Source organism: Labrus mixtus, chromosome 7 (genome assembly GCF_963584025.1).
Source record: "Labrus mixtus chromosome 7, fLabMix1.1, whole genome shotgun sequence".
NCBI lineage: Eukaryota > Metazoa > Chordata > Actinopteri > Labriformes > Labridae > Labrus > Labrus mixtus.
In genome coordinates, this window is record NC_083618.1 from 22,231,856 (window position 1) to 22,253,554 (window position 21,699).

A 21,699-nucleotide genomic window follows, 5' to 3' on the forward strand; every position below is an offset into this window, starting at 1 on the left:
AATAGCTTTGGTTCCATCTTCTGGCAATAGTGAGCTATTGCAGTGTCAATATCCTGATATCTATGACGGCTTAATGCTCTTATGATGAGCTTTAAACCGGTTATGAAACAGACTGACATTAATATAAATTGTTTGCTCTTTATTATCTTAAGTCAAGTCAAGTCAAATTTATTTATAAAGCACATTTAAAAACAGCTACAGCTGACCAAAGTGCTGTACAATACATTAAAAAAGAAAAAACAACTTCAGATCACAACGTCCATATATATATATATATATATATATATATATATACAAATAAAAAGAAAGAATATATAAAGAAAGCAACAAAAATAAAGAAAGCAACAAAGGAACCTGAACGAAATGGTCTATTCAGGACCAGAGGACTCAAATGCTAAAATATAAAAGTATGTCTTGAGACGGGACATAAAAGAGTCAACAGAGGGTGCAGACCTGATCGAATGAGGGAGGCTGTTCCACAGTTTAGGGGCTTTTACTGAAGGGGACATCTTGTGAAAAATCTAATTTACAGTGTTTTTGAACATATATTTGAGTAACCTGAGTGTCCCCCGACCCACAAAATGTGAAATAAACCCATCCAGCCCTTTGTCTGGTCTGCATAAGTCTTAAAACACAGAGAAACATGCTCTGTTTCAAATTATGTCACAAGGAGATCGCCCCTGGTTCCTCAGGGTTCAATATTAGGTCCTCTTCTTTTTTATTATCTACTTGTTAGTACGAATTTCCATGAATTCATACATTTTGGTAACTTTGTGAATTAACCATTTAAATCTGTCTACCATCTAAGAGTAACTCTTCTCTTAGGCTGAAGCTGTAACCATATCTATGTAAAACATTTCATAGCAGCAGAGTTATATTTGGTTTGGAGCCAACTGTCTGTTGTAAGCAAAGGTTTGCTAAAAATGAAATGTATGTCTGACATTTACGAGTCAAGCTGATGTCTTCTTTCTTGCCTTATAGAGATGTACCAAAGTAGCCAAGAATTTGTAGGATGTACCTTCTAGCAGAATATAAGCAAGTCTGTTAACATAGAAACTTTGTCAGTTCGCGATTGTTAACAATTTGTGTTCTGTTGTAACTGTCTGACCTCGGCCGATTAAACCATAGAATAATCCACAGTCTGTTTTCGCGATTTTATCATTGGATACAGCAGCAACAACCCCTGCCCAACACTACTTTTTTGTACTTCGACTGTATGTTTATACATCTTAATTGAACTTTTGTGTGCTTGTTTTATCTGCAATAACATTTAAGTGTTTCAATTGGTCTTCATCAAATAACAACCCATTCAGTAAAATGCTTTTTTTTTAAACAGTTTATTTATGTTTTGGTCTAATGACCACCCACACATTAGATGACTGATGGTATGTACAAGTATTGTCTGAGACATGTTCTCTTAGTATTTGGTATGTGCAAATAACCACTCTTGAAAACTTTGTGATGAAACAGGTTTCATCACACCTTGTTATCCATTGTGTCATCATAGTCTTCATAAGGAACAACACGGTCACAACAGTTGACAAAAGTAATGTGAAATGTCAAACAGATTGTCTTGACGTTGTTGCATGTTTTCATGTCTAAGACATGTTTGGCTTTTTTCCTACATTCATATACAGATAGGCTTAATATACATTCTTTACATACATACAGTACATACACACAGGCTCCTCCTTCATGATTGTTCTGACTGCCATGAAAAACACTCAACATTTAAATTTACTGCAGCTTCGTTAACGTCTATTCTTTTTCAAGGATAACGTGGCAAACTACACAAGACAAACTGATTGTCTTGTGAATGCTTCCAGTAGATTCATTGCTCAAATACAATACTGCGTTGGTAACCTTGTCTCTCATGAATTGCATTATTGCACAACTATTTGGGATAAGCGGAGTATGTAGTGAGGGAAAGGTCATGTTACAAGGATAGCTTGAATTTTCTTCATATCTGTAATGTCTGTTCACTGGCAGCAAACCAGTTGTTTATTTCAGGACATAATCCTCTTTAATTACCAACAACAGTAATGAATGCATACATTATGCTTTGGCAACAATTCAGAGAAACTTTTTAAAAAGCTTAAGATTACTCAGCTTCCTAAATCCAAACATGAAACAATTAATTTACCAAAATGATTATTCACTCATTAAGAAAATGCTTAGTGAGGTAATAAATCAAGGGAGAAGTGAGATTTGGACTTGTTGAGTCGCCCCCCGCTGGCCATTAGAAAGATTTAAGGCACTTAAAGTCTGGCTTAGATTTTTGTACCCATTGAGGGCCTAAGTCCATTTTCACATAGGCCTACTGTATAAATAGTCTCTGGTCTAACCCTGGGAGGAGTATTTGGTGGTGAGACCATGAATTGCATAAGAGGAACAGTGGTGCAACAGCTCTGAAAAAAACATGAAGAGACCACTGCAAACATACATGTTTTTTTTCAACCATTACTGTAAATAGGTTTGTATTTGAGTACATGAACTTTTTGGTTTTAATGTATACAACATTTCTCCAAATTTTCAAATGAAATATTCTCATTTAAGTCTTTTTTCTTCATTCTAAACTGAATATAAAATAACAGGGTTTCAGGGCCTTGAATAATGCTGACAAGTTCATACTCAACAGAATACTACCATAAAAAGTTTAGAAAACAGTATTTGGTCGAATTACTCTGGTTTTTTTTGTGTGCCTTTGTTGGAGAGACAGGACAGTGGATAGAGTCGGAAATCAAGGGGAAACGGAGAGAGAGTGGGGGATGACATGTGTGAAAGGAGCCATGGGTGTGATTTGAACCCGGGCCGCACACTTTGGAGGACTATAGCCTCCGTACAAGGGGCGCGAAAACTAACCACTCGGCCACCTGTTCTGAGGTATTACTGAGATTTTTAATGACGGCTTTCATGCATCTTGGCACACTTTCCACCAGTCTTCATGTTGCTGTTAGGTGACGTTGTGTCTCTGTTTTGTATACTTTTTGTCGTAAATTTTGATTTGGTTAGGGGGCATAATGATGGAGTGTCATCCCAATTGTTTTAGCTAGAAAATCTTCTCTGAAAGTCACATAGTAAGCCTTTAAGTAAGTAGAATGAGGGATTAAACTTCAACAGAGGCTGGAATAGGAAAGCTTCCAAGCACATAGAGATGCTGATTTAAGGAAAGTTTTGGAGTGGTCTCTCAATTTTCTCCAGAGCTGCATCATGTCATATATACTCCGTTGTTAAAAGCCCACTGTCTTCTGATAGGTCAGCTCTCTGGAGCTGTAGGAAAACACTTTCTGAAACCTGGTGTTTAGAGCAGCCTGCAGACTGACATCTGAAGACTGAGGGATTACTCTGACATCATTTACCTATTAGTTAGACATCTTACCCATCTTAAGCATGAATATCCCACATTGTAATTCTATGTGTATGTATGACGTGTAGAACAGCACAATAACCTCTCTCTGAGGTTTTCACCGATGCATAGATCATGGCAGCGTCTTTGCAAATGGCATCAATACATCAGTGGAATCAGCACAGTTACATAGGACCAGTGTAACTGGGCGCAAAACTGACTGATGTTGTAGCATTCTAGAATGAAAGGGTTACCATGGTTACAGCAGTTACAGTGTTCCGGAACTTATCCGTTGTTTGAGTTTCATATTGTTGATAATCCTTTGGCATCATCATCAAGTCTTTGATTTGATTGGCTGCAGCGGCAGACCGTCAGTGTTTTATTGTCTTTTTTTTTTTTTTTTTAAATTGGTCCAAACATCAGCATCTAAAGCTCAGCTCCTCGCACTGCAGGGAGGCTACCTCGCCCGTTTCCATCACCACCTCCTCCACTTGCTCGGCGTCATTGTGCTCCTCCTCCATCACCTCCTTCACCTCTTGGCCAGGAGGAGTACGAGGGGAAATGGAGGTGGATATATTAGTACCACCACCGCTTAGAACCTCACCTCTTTCTCCTCTGCCTCCTTCATCCACCTTCACATCGGCTTCTTGCTCTGCATCTATCTCACCTCCGACCCCCTGCCCTGTCTCCATCTTCACACCTGCATCCGTCTCACTGCTCCTCAGACTCGTCTCACCATCCAACCCAATTTCTCCATCTAATTCCAAATCTCCATCCCCTCCCAAAACGGTCTCCATCCCCCTCCCGGCCTCTGTCTCTGGAGTTAAACCCACCCCTGCCTCTTCACCCAAACTCAGAAATTTCCCTCCACTCACACCTTCCTCTCCTTCCAAACCCAGCCCTGCCTCCATCTCACCCCAGTTTCCTTTTCCATCCTCAAGCTCTGACTCTCCACACAATCTCAGACCTGTCTCCCCCAGCGGGCCTATGTGTCCACCCAGCCCCGTCTCCAGACTCCGTCCCGTCTGTGCCGGCTGCTCTCCAGTCAGTGCCGCAGCTTCTTTGGCTTGTCTGATACAGTTGATCCATTGCTGTTTGTTGAAAGCGTCGCTGGCCTGGAAGCAGTGACTCTGCAGCTGACCTCCAGAGCGGAACGATACCCGGAAAAAGTTCTTTGCTGTGAGAAGGAGAGAGACAACAGGGAGCAGAGGGAGGTTAATGGGGCCAGAAGAGATGGCGCAAGTCCTTTTTAACCTAGTCGGCACCCAGCAGGACAGTTTTTTTTTTTACTGTATTGTACTTGAGGCCAACGCAAGAACACAAATGAACATATCTAATCTGCTGGTTTTAAAAAAATGTGTTTGGAGTATCTGTGGTATGTGAGATGTACTTACTGCGCTCATTATTGCTGAAGGCTCCTCTGATGGACCCTCCCACTCTCATCTCTCCGTCTGTTAGGTCCTCCAGGTCCAGCTGCCGGATGGGGATTGGCTGTCGGCAGAGCTGGTAGCTGACTGGATGGTCGTTTAGAGAGATAGACCTGGTGATCACCAGGACGTCCTGGAACAGAAACACATGAAGCTTCTGGAAGAAGAGAGAGAGAGAGAGAGAGAGAGAGCGCTGAAATTATATTTTTGTCTACATGGTGATTCCTTGATTTGAAGTAATTTTGGCCTAGAAATCAGTAGAACAGCCAAAATGAATTACAGAAATCATTGACTGTTGGAGGTCAAACTGTTGCTTCCAGAAATCCCAAAACTTTTTTTTTTAACCCTGACTTTGAGGTGCTCATAAATCAAATGAGCTAAGCAGATGGTCTGTATGAGGTATATCAGAGAGGGTGGAAGTACAGAGGGTTGGTGAAGGTATGGAATAGTAGAACTGTACTAACGAGTCCTCTGTTGTTCTTCAGCTCTCCATGGCAACTGAGCGTCCTGGACCGGCCGATGAGTTCATCCCTGTGTGTGTACTCTGAGTACAACAGACGGTCCTTGTAGTACTGACACTCCGACTCTCCCGTCCGGCTGTTAATGTCCGCCACCACGCTCTGAACCATCAGCATCTGGAGAGAAAACAGACCAAATATAAACCCCATCCAAACAGATCTTATGGCTTATACTTTCTGACTGGTTTTAATAAGTCAAACACTGATCATTCCTACACTTCAGTCAGATTCGGATGAAGAACTGTAGGATGAAGGTGTAAAGTATCCTAACACTTGTTTCCTCACCGCCTCATCGAGGTGCTGTCGGTCGGGGTGATCGTTGGGCGTGTGTTTCAGGATCTCTCTGAGCAGCAGCGGGTATTTCACCAGTCGACTGCGGGGGATGTCCAGGAAGTTCCACAGGTCCAGCTTCCTGCTGAAGGGCGACTGGAGACAGCGCTGCAAGAAGTCCTGCACCCGCCGGTCCTGCTTCTTCTGGTCCAACAAAGACTTCGCCTTCACCTGGTTACTGCAGTACGGAGTGTAGGAGGAGAGGCAGGGCAGCTGCAGGGAAATACAAACACACACATGGTTACTTTTTAGTGAAACAGATGAGGAGATTCTTTATTCAACTGTTCAGAAATCTCACCAGTCAGGCTTTTTGAGGGTTTAATTTGGGGCTTTTAATGCTTTTATTATTTAGAGATAGGATTGTGGATAGAGGTGGAAATCGGGGAGGGAGAGAGTGAGAATGACATGCAGGAAAGGAGCCACAGGCCGGACCCGAACCTGGGCCGACCGCACCAACCACTAAGCTACGGGCGTCCCCGATTAATTTAATTTCACTGTCGCAGCAGGATAATTATTTACATGACTGACCTCTGTTTAAGTGTGTAAGAGACAGGATTGAAATTAAGAGGTGCAACTTTGTCCACAGGGGTCGCAGAGATCTACACACACCTGAAGTTGCTCACAGGAGCTTTACAGTAAGCCATGATAATATGCACTCACCCAGTCAGTGAGAATGTGTCCCACATGTTCTGTGGAGCCGTCAGCTTTTCTTGCGTCTTGGAGACGACTCAGCAGGTCTGCGGAGGGGAAAGGGTTCGAAATGATGAAACCATTAAAAGAGGTTTGTTGGATCCAAAGCAAACACTTTAGAAGACACCACAGAAACAGTAAATAGGGATACTGAGACAGCTACAACAGCTGATTGAGCATGAAGTGATTGTCTAAACTCAATGCCATGAAGAGTATTCGTTTTGCTGAAGAGTTTCAAATATTCCTATAAACATGTTGCCCAACATAAACATGTGTTTTCCAAATTAAAGCTTTTGATTCACATGGATGTAAACGATTCATGATTTAATTTCTGGGAGTCTCTAATATTCACTGTATGGTCAGAATGCTGTTGTAGTACCACAAAGCTCCACAAGGTGGTCTTCTAAGGAAAATATCCAAACTCAGTCCTGTTGAGTCCAGAGCTGAGCTATAGATGACTCCAGCTTTTGTTTCATCAAGGCTAGATTACTGTAATTCTCTTTTTAAATATCTTAGCAGCACATACTTGAATTGCCTACATGTGGTCCAAAATGCTGCAACAAGCCTGTGACAAAATCACCTACAGGGTCCTGTGTTATACAGGTGTGTACCATCAGATTCATGTGAGGAGTGCATTTCTGTCTGAGGCTGATCCTACCTTCATGCAGAGGTATCAGAGAGTCCAGAGTGCCAAAGATCTGGTTCAGTTCCTGCTCGGTCATGATTGACAGCTTCAGCATCGGGTCATGGTAGGCCTGAGGTACACAAACACACACACAAACACAAACATAAACACATGAGCAAAAGCAACCAGTAAGAGGAAAATCAGGCGGATAAAGGTTTTTAGATTACCTTCTTTGCCAACTTGAGATCCTCAACTAAGTCTTGTTCGCCCTGAGCCAGCTCAAATATAGCCTGCAGAGAGATAGAGAGAGAGAGAGAGAGAGAAAGTTTTTAAAAAGACACAACTTTAGATCATTTCAACTAAAAGTACAAAAACGTTTCAGAACTACATCTTTTTCATAGGTCAGCATTGGGAGGAGAGGAATGAGTCCATCACAAATTGTCTAAATTGCAAAAAGATAATCTCAATACCGAAACTTGTTATAATTGTTTAAGTACAATCACTACAGTGTGCAGGACTTTGCATGCATTTAATTGGTAATTGAAACAAGAAATCACCAAACATTGGATGTCTTGGACATTTAGATTTTTGTTGCCATGGTATTTATATTGTTTGGTTTGTACAAGAATCAAATCAATGTTTGTCATAAATATTTCTTTATCGTTTAAAAATAAATATCAAAGTCTGTGAAAAATGTTCTTAAGGGAAGATGGAAAAGTTGTTTTGTACAAAGATGAATAATGGACTGTATACTGCTGGCAAGTGTTATCTTGAGACACTTTACAAAATGGAGTAAGATGCAGGAAAGAGTTCTCCTTTGTATTCCTCACGTTCCTGTTGTCCACATTTCTTTGTGTGTTGTGTTTTTATGTTGCATTGAGTTGAAAGATTCTTTTGCACTACTGTCCAAGATAAATTAGTCCCTGGGCGACAATCAAGTCCATCCAATCTAATACATACATATATAAATCTACTGCTCTTCAAAGCAACCAGAAACAATCTTGAATACCTCTATTAATTAATTAATTAAAAATAAGTCAAGAGATCTTAAATTAAGAAGAAAATCCCTCCACTCCAGCAGCGTCAGCGTCTCACCTCTTGTCGTTTAATCTCCTTCGGGCTCAAAGGTTGTGTCGCTCCAAGGCGGACGTCGAACGTCTCACTCCAGAGTTTGCTGTCCCGGCGCTTTGAGGTTTGAGCTGATGCTGATGATACCCGTGTCTGAGTCATGGAAGAGCACGAGTTGGAGACCGTCGCTGGGACAGTGCGCGACTTTAGTGTCGACGATGAGGGGGGAGGATGAGCGGCGGTTCTCTCCGTTTGAGTTTCATTACGAAAGCTGATGGAGCGCTGCAGAGATGATGGAACAAGTTTCAAATATAGAACTGTCTGTAGAAGAATATCAATATTTATGTCAGATATTTGACTTGTTTTTTTTATGTCCGATTATGAGTACCACCAAAATCACCAAAATTCAACCGAATAGACAAACACTGCTAGAGACATCTGAGCGGTGGTTCACCTGTAGCGTCTGACCAATCCTCTTCAGTGGTACTGTCTTGACCGGCGGCAGCAGGTTGGCGAGAGACGTCACCCTGGATACAAGTTTACTGCGCTTTGTGCTCGGCTCCTGAGGAGAAAAGAGTCAAAATGGGTTCAGATTATCACAGACCACTATAAAGGGTCCAAAAGTGGCTTCAGTTAACACAGTACATGATGTCCAGGCAATATTTAACACATTTATTTTTTACTGATTGGGGTTATCTGTGGTGTGTGCTTCTCTGTTTCCATGTGGATTGTTGTTTTATTACATTGCATTATGCTCTTTAGAAGTTAGCTAAATGTGTGAGACAAATCACCCCAAGAACAGAATAAATTGTATCACATCACATCCTATAGTATCGTATCCTCTCCACAACCTTAGGCCACAGTGCTAACGATGCAATGTTGTGTTAGTCCAAATTATCTGCAAAAACAGGATTTACTTTATCGTCACCTTTATAAACAAAAACCTCTTCAGTCTGCAGGTGGATCTAATAAAGGTCTGCGAAGATCAATTGCAAAAAAAGCGACAATAATTCACATCGGGATATCTTAAAACTACTCAACACCATTTGTGTAATGTCTTTAGTTTTACTCTAGTGCATTAAAAAACATCACAATAAAATTAATCGATGTTGTTGTAAACAAAAGCTTATAAAGAACAACGTGAGCTTCAAAGACACCGGTCTTAAGAAAGACAAATCAAGATAAGAGATTGTATATGTAGCAGTTTGCGGGAAAGCTGACATTGTGTTGGTAAGTAAAACAATAGTGTGACTCAAAGTCTTTCACTCTCTGCCAGACTGTCTACACACACACACACACACAGACACACACACACACACACACACACACACACACACACACACACACACACACACACACACACACACACACACACACACACACACACACACACACACACACACACACACACACACACACACACACACACACACACACACACACACACACACACACACACACACACACACACACACACACACACACACACACACACACACACACACACACACACACACACACACACACACACACACACACACACACACAAAAGTTAAACACAAACACTTAAATACACATATCAGGCCTCCAAACTATTAGGGTCTGTTTCTGTGTTGTAATATGCCACCAGGCTGTTTGTCCTGGATACAGACTTTCAGTAAATCAATCCGTGTGTGTGTGTGTGTGTCTGTGTGTGTGTGTGACAGTCCCAGACTAAGCTGGCCTACTAGAACACAGGAACCATCAGTGCTCACAGTCGGGAACCAGTCGACCACAAATAAATTGGCCTTCAGCAGACGGTTATTGTTTTTCACTCCTTGATCACTCAAGAATCACAGAAAATGTTCCATTAGAGCTTCAAGTTCACATCTAAACTGGACAACACATTCTGATTTTTAATCCTCTGAAGATGCAGTTGAGGCCTTATTATTATTATTATTATTTTAACTACTTAAAATGTAAACACAGATTCATCCTAATTACTAAAGACACTCTTACCTCTTGTTACGCAGATGATACAGTTCTATTCATCAAAGATCTATATCGGTTGTTTCAGAATATTTTTGGCTCAATGGAGATGATAAATAGTCGATGTATTTTCTTAAAATAGTATATGTTTCCATTGGACATGGGTTAATGGGTTTCTGTGTTTGATGGCACTTGATTTGATTGAATCTGGCAGAGATCAATTCAGTGCAGTTTGCCAACAGTAGACTGGTTCATCTAAGTAGAGCAGGTTTACTGACTGACAAACTCGCTTGGCAAGAGTTTAAATAAAAAAATAAATGTGAAAAAACTAGGACTGGGTAAATGGTAAGTGGACTTGAGCTTGTATAGTTCTTTTCTAGTCTTCAAAGCGCTTTGACACCGCGCTCTGGTGGAGCTAATAATCAGTCAAGACATTGCAGATTTTTTTCCAAGTAGTCCAAGATAAAGTTTCCTCACTGGAGATAAAGAAACTTTTATAATCCAATGATAGCCAGGCAAGCTGTAATTTCACATCCTCTCCAAAAGACCGTCCTACAAAATAACTGTGGTGGAAATAGAAAGGGGTAAACAAATGGGAAGTGACACAATGTTCATTGCATTAATGCTTTTCACTTTAGAGCTGAATGCAGTACCTTCAACTTTGATTGACTCTAAGCAGAAGATATAACTAGTTGAGATAACTGGGACAGATGTTAGTCTATCTTTCCTGAGAAAGGTTTTCTAGTTCTCAAAGGATTCCAACATCCAGAAAAGTATGGAATTCAGCGTGTTCTGGGGAAAAATCTGGGTCCCCTATTCCAGTTAGGAGCGCCAAGAGAATCTCAAAAGGAAAGCCCTCAAGAGTTTCTTGATAAAATGGCCAACCATCTCAGTGGGCTCCTTTGATGGAAGGGAGCAGCAGCTGTACTCCAACTTTTTATTCCCCTGGTGATGAACTACAAGTCAAAGCTGAACCTAAAAGTGTCAGACGAGGTTTTCAATTTTAGGGTAGAACAGAAGGAAACCTGACTAGAAAGTTACTATTTCATTTCTGTCACTATGTGTCCTGACTTTGTGTTCATGTTGGTGGTTCGTGAAAAGGGTTATTGAGGGCAAATCAATTCATTCCAACCCCTAAACCTGATCTGTCCCTTCAACACTATTTTCAGTGTTCCTAGAAACTGTGCCAAGTGGTGTCAGTAGAACTAAACATTTGACAAGTTGATGGAGGAAATCTGTCAATATATGTCACAATAACCTGTAATGCACCAAAGATTTCTGATCAATGCTTCCTGTCATCTTGTACTTTTTCCAACTTTGGCAAAGTCTGATGTTACACCTTTCCCTAACCAATACAGATTAAATTGGCTGGGTTGTTTTTCCATCCTGAGAAATAACTGTCAATGAACATAACACAAAATCAAATCTTGAAACCTAGAGCACTATACACTTCTTGGTCCATAGGATATGTCGTCCATCTTACCTCCACCTGTTTCCCCATAGTGTTGTTATTCTTGACCGACTCCAAAGAGCATCCAGACTTAAACTTGTGAACCATGATGCAGTATGGGCTCTTCCCTACCACCATGCTGCTCGACAGAAACCCCCGAACAGGATCTTTACCTCTAGCACCAAGAGAGCGCCCAGAGATGGAGTTTTATGCAGAGAGAGTATCCAGGTATGAATGTTTTAAAGAGATTTGATGCTGATAAAAAGTCTGGGCACAGTAGAGCTTCTAGACTTTCCAAAGCAGCTTCAGAAAACAAGCTTTAAGTATCAAAAAGTGTCCGGTACTGGTTAAGAGCACAATGAGAACTGGTGCCAAAAAAGTGTCCCGTCTAGTTCTTGAAGGGTGACCAGCAAATGTTTGGTACCAGAAATGTCCCTTTACAAATGTCTTGTTCTGTTCTTCTAAAAAAAACGGATTAGGTTGGATCCAGAAAGACGTGTGCTGAGCTTTCAGACAAAACACAATTCAGCTTGATCTTCAGGTCGCTTTCAAAGTCCAAATGAAAGAGTCCATGGAAACGTTAGACCCCACGTGCGTTCAGACTGGTCAAAGCTTTAATCAAAATCTGTATTTCTGAAGCTTTTATTCCAGGATTCTTCTTTAAATAGCTTTTAAATGTCCCTCGTTCTCAGTGATGATTGTTCGCTTGCCCTCGTTTGGACTTGTCTGAAAACACACAGCTTGCTAATGCACTCCCTCTCTCTCTCTCTCTGACTCACTCACTCACGTTCCTTCCTTCCTTCCTTCCTTCCTTTCCTCTCTTCTGTACCATTTTCTGTTTTCAATTTTGTCCGCCTCTTTTGCCTAATGAGTCAAAAAAAAGGTTTTCTGAGTCTCTATTTAAAGACTAGGACATTGAACATTTTCTATTGTTAACATTTACAACAAGTCCACCTATTATCAAGTATTACCTCTCTCTCCACAGCTTGACAAATTTAATCCTCAGAGATATTATTGTTTGAAAACTATTCAATAATGAATCACTGTTGTTTATTTAGACTCATTCACACATATAATGCCCGACTGCTGGCACTACAGCACAAAATGTGTATTGATCCACCTCTGAAAATAGTCCCAAAAACAAACATTTTCCACTGGCTGTTATGTTTGTTAAAAACTACAATAACCATCTTTTTTTCCCCCAAGTCTTTTTTGGAAATAAAATGTTATACTTGTGAGTCTTTTTTAAAGGTTTTATAGGTTCAGCGCACAGAGTCCCAGATAGAAGCGGGAAATCAAATATTGACTGAAGAATCACAATTATTGTTTTTCATCCATTTGATGAAATGTGAAAGGCAGGATCAGATTACCTTAAAGTACAAGTATGACAGAATGTACTGTAAGTTTTAAATAACCACCTACGTACAAACACACGGTCATGATGCAATAAGACCAATGCTGGTCGAAGTTAATCTGAACTGTAATTACTACAGAGAGAAAAAAGCCTGCAGGCAGCGACAGATCTGCCCTATTTCTACAGTACAGTTTCAATCAATGATTGTGTGTGTGTGTGTGTGTGTCCCATGTGCGCCCAAAAACAATACCCAATCATCATCGTCATCATCAAATAAAACCATCATCATCACTATCCTCATCAATAATATCATTAAGGTTGTAGGTGTTCATGAAAAAGTTGGGTCTTTAGCTTTTTCTTAAAGGTGCAAAGGGACTCTGCAGATCCTGTCTGCATGGGCCTGGAGTTTTTTTTGGGTTTTTTTTTTTTTAGCAAAATTCCAAAAGCAACAAAAGAAAATGTGTTTTGCTTTTGATTTAGTTGTTGTGATGACCCCCCCACATCTATTGGTGTTCCCTTGCTGCTTGTTTGTTTTTATGTTGCAGGTTCTGGTCAAGGCGGGGTCGTAATCAGGGGCTGAGCTACACCTTGGCCCGGTGTTGTCCCCATCCATATAATCCTCTTCTCAGGACAGACGTTTGCTCTCATCTTGTTCTCACACCCCGTGAGAACATCGCAGCCTGGCTGTCTGATTTTGTTTCACAATTTATTTAATTTTATTGTAAATAAATGTTGTGTTATTTTGGTATACCTCGTCTTCGACTCCTGTTTTTGTTGCAGCCTAAGAGCCGGGTTTTAATACTGTCCTCTTACTTTTCTTAATAAAGAGAAGTATCAGCAGTTAAATAAAAATAGAAGACGATAATTAGTCGCATGCTTAAGGATAAGGTCGGAACAGTGAATAAATATAAATCAATGTAACGCCTCGTCTTATGTGATAAAACAAGATAAGCAGCCGTCATGTTTAAATCAAAGACAGAATCTGATGTTACCACATGAACTCTCTGTGAGTTAAAGCAAATGAAGAAAACTCAGAACAGAGTCGAGATTGTGTCATTTTTAGGTTTCACTCGAAAAAGCTGTGACTGATATCAGTATCACTGCTGACCTGAAACACGCCTTACAGAAGCTGCCCCTTCGGACTCGCCTCCATTGTGTCTTAATGGGAGGCTTGGGTCGTGGACGCCCACAGTCTCTCCGACTGATACACATTCAGGTTTATTTAAAAGACCCGCCTCACTTCATCTGAACTGTGACACATCAGCGTACAATAAAGAGAAAAATCTCTGAATTTAAAACGAGGTGAGGTAACATATGGAGGCCTGTGAAAAGTATGTGGGGTTTCCTTCTTTATTATCCCCTCATGGGCCGTAAGCCACTTTTTTCTTTGCCCTTTTCCTAAGATAAATATTTAAGCAAACAATGAGGTACATAATGAAATATATAATGTGTCACTTTTCCGAGGTTTGTTTTTCTCTGTGTATGAACTACACATGCTGTGGGTGTGTGCCCAAGTATGAGTTAAAGCTCCTGTGAAGCCATCAGGGCAAAACTCGTAGTTGGTTTGAGTTTGAAATTAAATAAAAAGAAGAAGTAATTCAGCCTTCCTGTTTGCCGTGAATCTTCACATTTGATGTCAAGATGATGTTTCCTGCCATCACCTGCACCATGATATAAAAAACTGACAGTGCTGTGCACAGGGCGTCCACATTTGTGTGATTTGACCTCCTGTGAGGAGTTTTGATCTAGTTATGGTATGTAACAGGGTTTTGTGTATGCAGGCATAAAAGGTCTGTGTGGACAACAATAAACAGGTGGATCGTTATCTGTGTTTATGACATGCCAGCCCATGTTGAGGTAGATTTATTTGCTTTACAGTTCAAACCTGAGCCACAAATCCTCTGGACGCTGTGTGGCAAAAGCCAATCAATATACATTCGCTTTTTGTGAATTAACAAAAAAAAAAAAAAAAAAAAAAAAGGTCAGTTCAGTTTTGCTTTTTTTTCTGCATTGAAAGGTGAACTAACATCGATCAAAAGCCCTCTGTCTGCTGAGTAGCTTAGAAAGAAACTTACAGGTCACATATTCTCCTCCTTTTCTAAAAGTTTAAATAAAAATCAGAGCTCCCAAAAACATGTGTGAAGTTTCTCGTTCTCTGATCCTGTATTTGATCATGCCTATAAACCCCCTCTATTTCAGCCCTGCTCAGAACAGGCTGTTTCTGTGTCTGTACCTTTAAATATGTAAATGAGCTGTGTCTTGTTTACGGTGAGAAGGCAGACTCAGAGGGCAGAACAAACACCTAGCTGTGGGAGTGTCACCCACCTGGGGGAGGGGTTACTGCCCTTTGTGATGTCATGAAGGGAACATCTCCAAACGGCCTGTTTGAGCACACATTTTCTGAAAAGTGGAGCAGGCAAAAGACGGAGAGGATGGACTTTTCTCATGATTGGGGGGTTTGTAGACGGAAGAGACACATATTAGAGTTAGAGAAACATGGTGAAGTGGATTTTGAATAATATGTGAACCTTTAATCTGCCAACACTTGAAACAGACTATAGTATTGTTAGTATATATCAATGACTCTCCATAACGGCTGCTTCACTTCCTTCTGTCTGCTGGTTTACTCTGGACATTTGAAGGGAAAGAAGCTCAGAAAGAAACTGAAATTAGGAGATGATGTTTGGGGAAATGAGGACAAAAAGGAACTCGAAATGCAGCGAGGGTTGGACTCTGACCTTTGGCCTCATCAACAGTTATGCATATTTTATAATTATGAGACAGTTTGCAATTATTTTGACTTTTTGATTTCTGCATTAATAATATTTTGTGTTACTTTTCTTTTTTAAGTGCTTCATAAAGAGCATCATTAAAATCCAAATATGATGTTACTTTAAACGTCTCAGAGAATATTGAAGCAGCCGTCCTATCCTGGAGGTCGTGCAGCCGTATAGACACCAGGGGAAGGAAACACATTTTGATGCTCACTCGGTTTACTAACCTTTAGCCTCTGGTTTACAGAACAACATCAATAACTGTTCATGTGAGCCTGCGGCGCTCAGCACAAATTAATTAACCAGTGAAAACGTCTATAACCACTCAGTGCAGAAACAGCACAATCAAAGAGGCGTGGCTCTGAGTGGCGGCCGGTCTCTGTCTACTGTTGAATTTAAATCTGTTAGAAGAATGAACTTGTGTTATTTTATTCACATGGTAGAATCTTAATGATACTGAACTCTTCTAATTAGCTGATAACTTTAATAAGAAATGTTTTATTCACTCACTCTTTTTTTTGGTCAGACAACACAACAAAATATAAAACCCAATAAAACACGGCAATAAAATCAGTCAAGAGCTCACACCAAGATGGGAATTCCTACCAAGTTATTAAAGTGCAAAGTGGAGGTGTCCAAAAGTGCAATTCAAGTGCAAAAAGATTCATACACAATCATACACGCCGATGAAGCAGCGGGAGCAACTTGGGGTTAAGTGTCTTTCCGAAGGACACATTGGACATGTAGCTGCAGGAGCTGGGGATCGAACCCTCGACCTGTCAGTTGAGAGACGACCGACTCTACCAACTGAGCCACAGCCGCCCTTATGTTACAGTAACAATGTCAATAACAATAATAGTAAAAACTGCTGATATCAGAAACTACTCAAATGATTTAAAGGCCTATTAAATATGTAGATGTGTGTGTTTCCCATGTTCGATAGTTATATGAATCTGATTAATCAGCCATGAACAAACCGCTCACCACCACAACTACAACATCAACATCACCACGACAACTACAACATCACCATGACAACAACAATAAAAGAACAAGAGTGATAAAGCAACAATGACTACAATACCAACTACAACAATCACAATAAAAACAACTTTGTGGTCAATTTCACTTTCAATTCTTCTTCTTCAATCATGAATATAAAGTTTGAATCTACAGTGCTTTGATCACAGGGTCACAGGGTCACAGGGTCACAGGGTTTAGGTAGTTATGCCAGATTGTTCTTCTTAAATATTTACAGGATAAACAAACAAGTAACAACATTAAAAAACACTGACATAACAAGTAGAGACAATTACATTTGTAATAAAATTAAATAAAATGACACTTTGTTTTCAGCCTTTCAGTCAGACTCTTAAATCGAACCCCACCCTGTGTGTGTGTGTGTGTGTGTGTGTGTGTGTGTGTGTGTGTGTGTGTGAGTCACTCAGGAGTGACAGCACAGAAACAATTGAGTGTAATTTATTCCAGGTTCAGTTTTGGTCCAGTCTCTGAATAAGATTGATGGCGTGTTTGGGTTTATTTGTCACACCGGTGTATCGAACAGGGTGGACATCCTGTGTTAGACCCAGCGGGGAGGGGAACGCCCGGGGAAGGAGCGAGCCACTGGCAGCACGCTATAAATACACAAATGTACACAAGGAGTGGCCCAACACGAGGTCTGAGGGCCCCCGAAGGGTCAGAATATATACAACAGATCTTCAGTGAATGCAGGAGGAAACAAAGCACACAGCTCAGTAACTGTCCCGCTGCCTGTCAGCTGTCTGCCCTTCTAATGCAGAAAATGTAAATATGAACTTTCTGAAGTTTATTTAATTTGTTCAATGTTAGTATGTAATTTAGTCATTTTAAAAGCTAAAAATGTATAAAGAAAAAACTTGACTGTGCAGACGTTTGACGAGAAAAGAAATATATTCAATCCATTTGTTAAACTTCAAGGATACATTTAAAGGTCACATATTATACAAAACACACTTCACCATGTTTCTCTGACACTAATATGCATCCCTAGTCTGTTTACAAAATCTCCAATGATGACAAAAGTCCATCCTCTCCGACTTTTGCCTGCTCCACTTTTTAGAAAATGTGTGCTCAAACAGGCTGTTTGGAGATTTTCCCTTCATGACATCACAAAGGGCAGTAGCCCCTCCCCCAGATGGGTGACACTCCCACAGCTAGGTGTTTGTTCTGCCCTCTGAGTCTGCCTTCTCACCTTAAACAATAGGACATGGAGCGAGAAAGACCGAGACACCCAAGCCCTTCCAGAGAGGGGACATGGTCAGACACAGCTCATTTACATATTTAAAGGTACAGACACAGAAACAGCCTGTTCTGAGCAGGTCTGAAATAGAGGGGTTTATAGACATGATCAAATACAGGATCAGAGTGGATTTAGAACAAGAAACTTCACACACATGTTTTGGGGAGCTCTGAGACTTGTGTTTTGTAATGTGAACATAATATTTGTTTACAAAATAGATCCATGAGGCAACTTTAAGTTTTAACCTAAATAACATTTTCCGGTGTCACCGTCTACTCTGTAATCACCATTGCCGTCTCATACTCCTGCTGCGCTTAAACTTTCAGGCCCAGCATCCACCTGCTGGCTCCGACTGCGGGGTTAAATATATTTTTTCCTCAGATATCTGCATGTAAAATAAATCTGCAGGGAGTGACGAGGTCGGACCCTAGACACCAAACACAAATAATGTTTTACTGCTGCAACAAACATTTTAAACACTTACCAACTTGGTTTATCTGAATGAAATATTTCATCTCTGCATGAGACCTTGTAATACCAACACTAGGCACCAGGTGGAGCCTTTACCTTTGGTGTGCATACAGCTGTAGGAACCAGGTGTGTGAATGAACCCTAACAGCTTTTGACCATGTTAGCCAGCGTGCAGAATTTGAATCTGTTTCATGTTGCTTTTCATTGTATTGATAAATGGTTTCTTGTTTATGTGGAGTATTGGAGTCCTGAGAGAATAAAGACTAGTGTGCGCACATCCAAGCAAATTGCATACAGGTAGAGGACAAAAAAGTTATAAACTGCAGAGAAAAATGGGAAGGTCCGCACACTGTTCATCTCCCAATGAGCAATTTAATTAAGGGCAACGTTTCAATCCAAAGGATCTTCTTCTGATCAGATTAGTGGATTCCTCTAATAACAAAATATGAACAAATTAATCAGTGTATCCAGAGGGAAAAGGTGCATATGGCTTTTATTTGTTGCATTGACCAAAACATGAATCTAGGTCCCATGGACCCGTCAATGGCTTATTACTGGGTTAAATTATGTCTCTGCAGACTTCTACATGGACGGGTAGCAGGTTAAAAACACAACAGAGCAGAATCACTTCCTGACCAGAAGCGCTTAATCCAACAGGAGAGAAATAATTTAACGAAATCTACAGCTTAGAAATGATTATGTTTTCATTTTTTTAGGTCATAGTGTGAAAGTGTACACATGAAATGAATCACACAAACAGGAAGTGTTCAGCCTGGTTTATGTCAAACTCAACAGCTCTTCAGGTTGAGCTTCTCTGACACATTTCACCACTTATTGAACGTCGAACAGAATCCACCGACTTTCAGATTGAACACAAAAGAAAGAAACAATGGGAGGAGATGAACTCACATTGATGTCCAGACTGCAGAGGCTGAGGGAGTCTGCGTCTCTGCTGGCCTGCTTCCTCTTCTTCTGCAACACACAAACACAGCGAACATTATGTAAGATAGAAAACACATAATGTGATTCATCAGGTCCAGTTTCAGCCTATGACTGCACCATTACTGTAAATGATGGTTTGATACCAGACCGAATACAAGACTTAAAATAGAATGCAAAAGTTATTTTTTTTATTAATAAACTCTGTGACAGTCAACAGAGAATCTGCAGCTTCCTGCTCATGTCTTCTGTGTTCAAACAGGTTTAAAGCTCATTCATTTAGTAACATGAAGTATTGATTTTCATCTTTGATAACCAGGCAGGCCACATTCATTTAAATCTCACCATCAGCAGTCCTAATTGTTACAAAGTGTTCGATACTTGTAATTAGACAATTAACTTGTAATTGAACTAAGGAACAAAGAAACGTTGCTGTCATCAAAATAATTCTGCCAACATTTATACTTTAAGGTTCAAGGTTTTCTTTATTATCCCTGTGAGAGGGCCATTCGTTTTTCAGTCTTCACACACATCCATACAGCCAGCACACAACATAAGAAGGACACTAAGTAGCACAAAGTCTAATGGACAATAAATAGATAAAAACAGATTAAACAAATAAATGAGTTGTTTAAAAAGGCGTTGGCAGCTGGGACAAATGAGTTCCTCAGTCTCTTTGTCCTGCATGCTGGCAGGCGGAATCTGCGGCCTGCCAAATACTAATACTCAGTTTAGTGGTGAGTGCACGCGCCCCATGTACTGAGGCTTTCGACCTCCAAGCAGGCGGCCCAGGTTGAAATCCGGCCTGTGGCTCCTTTCCTGCATGTCATACCCCAATCGTCTCTCCCTGATTTCTGACTCTATGCACTGTCCTATCTCTAAAAATAAAGGCATGAAAAGCCCAAAAATAAACCTAAAATATTTTTAAATATAACCTCTGGCACGTGTAAGGACAATAGATCCGCAGCTCACAATGATTTTTGGCTGCAGTCTAAGATTTTGGGTGGGATTTTTTTTTGCAGGGTCACTAAAAGAGTCAAATTTCTGATATTGGATTTTAATGTTTATTCTGATTAACTTTTAAACGTTGTAATCATGTTCTGTGTACGAGGAGGTCCCTGTCAATGGTGTCTCATTATAACTAAAGAAAACTGCCGTGCATTGTTGTTCAGGTGCAGATATACGTGATAAAGAAACAAACAGTACGCTGCCATGACGACAGAAACAGATGGAAATCACACCTGATGAGTCGGGTCAATGAGGGCAAACAGCTGTATCAGAAGGAAGAGGGGGGAGGGGGAGGAGGGTTGAGATAAGAGAGAGGAAAGGATGGAGACGAAGAGAAGGAGGGGAGTCGAGGCGGGAGGGAGCGAGACAGAGAGAGAAAACAGGAGAGGAAGGAAAGGAGGAGATAGGACAAGGAGTCAAGAAAAGAGCAGAGGGGAGGGAAGGATATAAAAGAGGGAGGAGAAGAAATGAGGAGAGGCAAAAGGGAACGAGGAGAAAAGGGTAGAAAAAAGGGTTGGGGGAGCAGGAGGAGAGGGGAGACACCAAGGAAGAAGGAGAAGAAGTAGGAGGATAAGGAGGAAGAGGAAGAAAAGGGGAGAGGAGCAGGACAAGGAGAGGAAGGGAAGGAGTAAGAAAGTTGGAGAGGGAAAGGGATGGGGGGGGGGGAAAGGAGATGAGAAGGGGGGAGACATGGAGCCAGAGAAAGAGGGTGAAAGGGGGAGAAGGAAGGGGAGAATAAGGCTGCAGAGGTGAGGGGGAGAAGGAGGAGAAGAGAATGGGAAGGAGTTGAGGGAGGAGGGGAGAGGAGACGAGGAGACGGGATACATGGAGCAGGAGGAGGAGGAGGATGAGAGGCAGGAGAAGGAGAGGAGGAGGAGGGACGAGGAGTAGGGAGAGACAGAGGGGAGCAGGAGAGGAGTAGCAAGGCGAAGGAGGGGGAGAGGGAGAGACGGGAAAAGAGGGGGGATGAGGAGGGAGAGGAGTAGTGAGAGGAAAAAGAGGAGGGCGGAGGAGGAGGATGTTGGGAGCAGTGTAGCAGCGTGTAACAATAGCAGGAAGTGTGCTGTTTGTTCAGTATTGTGTTGAGACTTTGTTGTTGGCCGGACGTTACATAACCTGCAGACTTTACCTTTAACTCACTGTCACTATGGAAACAACAAAAAGGACAGAGGAGGTGGAGTCTGCTTCTCTTGACCATATAAGGTCTGTTATCTAAACACAACACCATTATTTCTTAATATTTTGATTTTAAACCGATATCCTCCTCTTAAGTAAATCACTGGAGCACAGAGGGCGTTAAATTGCTTAAAATGTGAAGAATTTTCATCAAAAAGTTTGATTGAGTCGACAACATGCAACTCTTGTGCATGCTTAATGTGTTTGCTGAACAGTAAGCTGCAGACGATTAGCTTAGCTTTGGTAAGCAATAAGACGGGGAAACAGCTGCAAGGTG

At 41.0% G+C, this 21,699-nt stretch overlaps 1 protein-coding gene across 3 annotated transcripts in view; it reads right to left on the bottom strand.

Annotated features, from left to right (window-relative positions):
* Nucleotides 1-1,321: 1,321 nt before the first annotated feature.
* The window catches only part of arhgef3 (Rho guanine nucleotide exchange factor (GEF) 3), a 34,361-nt gene continuing 13,983 nt past the window's right edge, over nucleotides 1,322-21,699 (bottom strand). For 2 of the 3 annotated variants that reach the window (XM_061041305.1, XM_061041308.1), the window contains 10 exons: nucleotides 19,209-19,271; nucleotides 8,459-8,566; nucleotides 8,032-8,286; nucleotides 7,164-7,226; nucleotides 6,970-7,066; nucleotides 6,282-6,358; nucleotides 5,577-5,834; nucleotides 5,238-5,408; nucleotides 4,741-4,930; nucleotides 1,322-4,523 (listed from right to left, as the gene is read on the bottom strand). In XM_061041305.1, the coding sequence (XP_060897288.1) occupies nucleotides 3,766-4,523; nucleotides 4,741-4,930; nucleotides 5,238-5,408; nucleotides 5,577-5,834; nucleotides 6,282-6,358; nucleotides 6,970-7,066; nucleotides 7,164-7,226; nucleotides 8,032-8,286; nucleotides 8,459-8,566; nucleotides 19,209-19,271 (2,040 nt within the window). In that variant the 3' untranslated portion in view covers nucleotides 1,322-3,765. Of the gene's footprint in view, nucleotides 4,524-4,740; nucleotides 4,931-5,237; nucleotides 5,409-5,576; nucleotides 5,835-6,281; nucleotides 6,359-6,969; nucleotides 7,067-7,163; nucleotides 7,227-8,031; nucleotides 8,287-8,458; nucleotides 8,567-11,455; nucleotides 12,355-19,208; nucleotides 19,272-21,699 lie in introns of those variants that run through there. The other variant, XM_061041306.1, reaches the window with a different exon arrangement.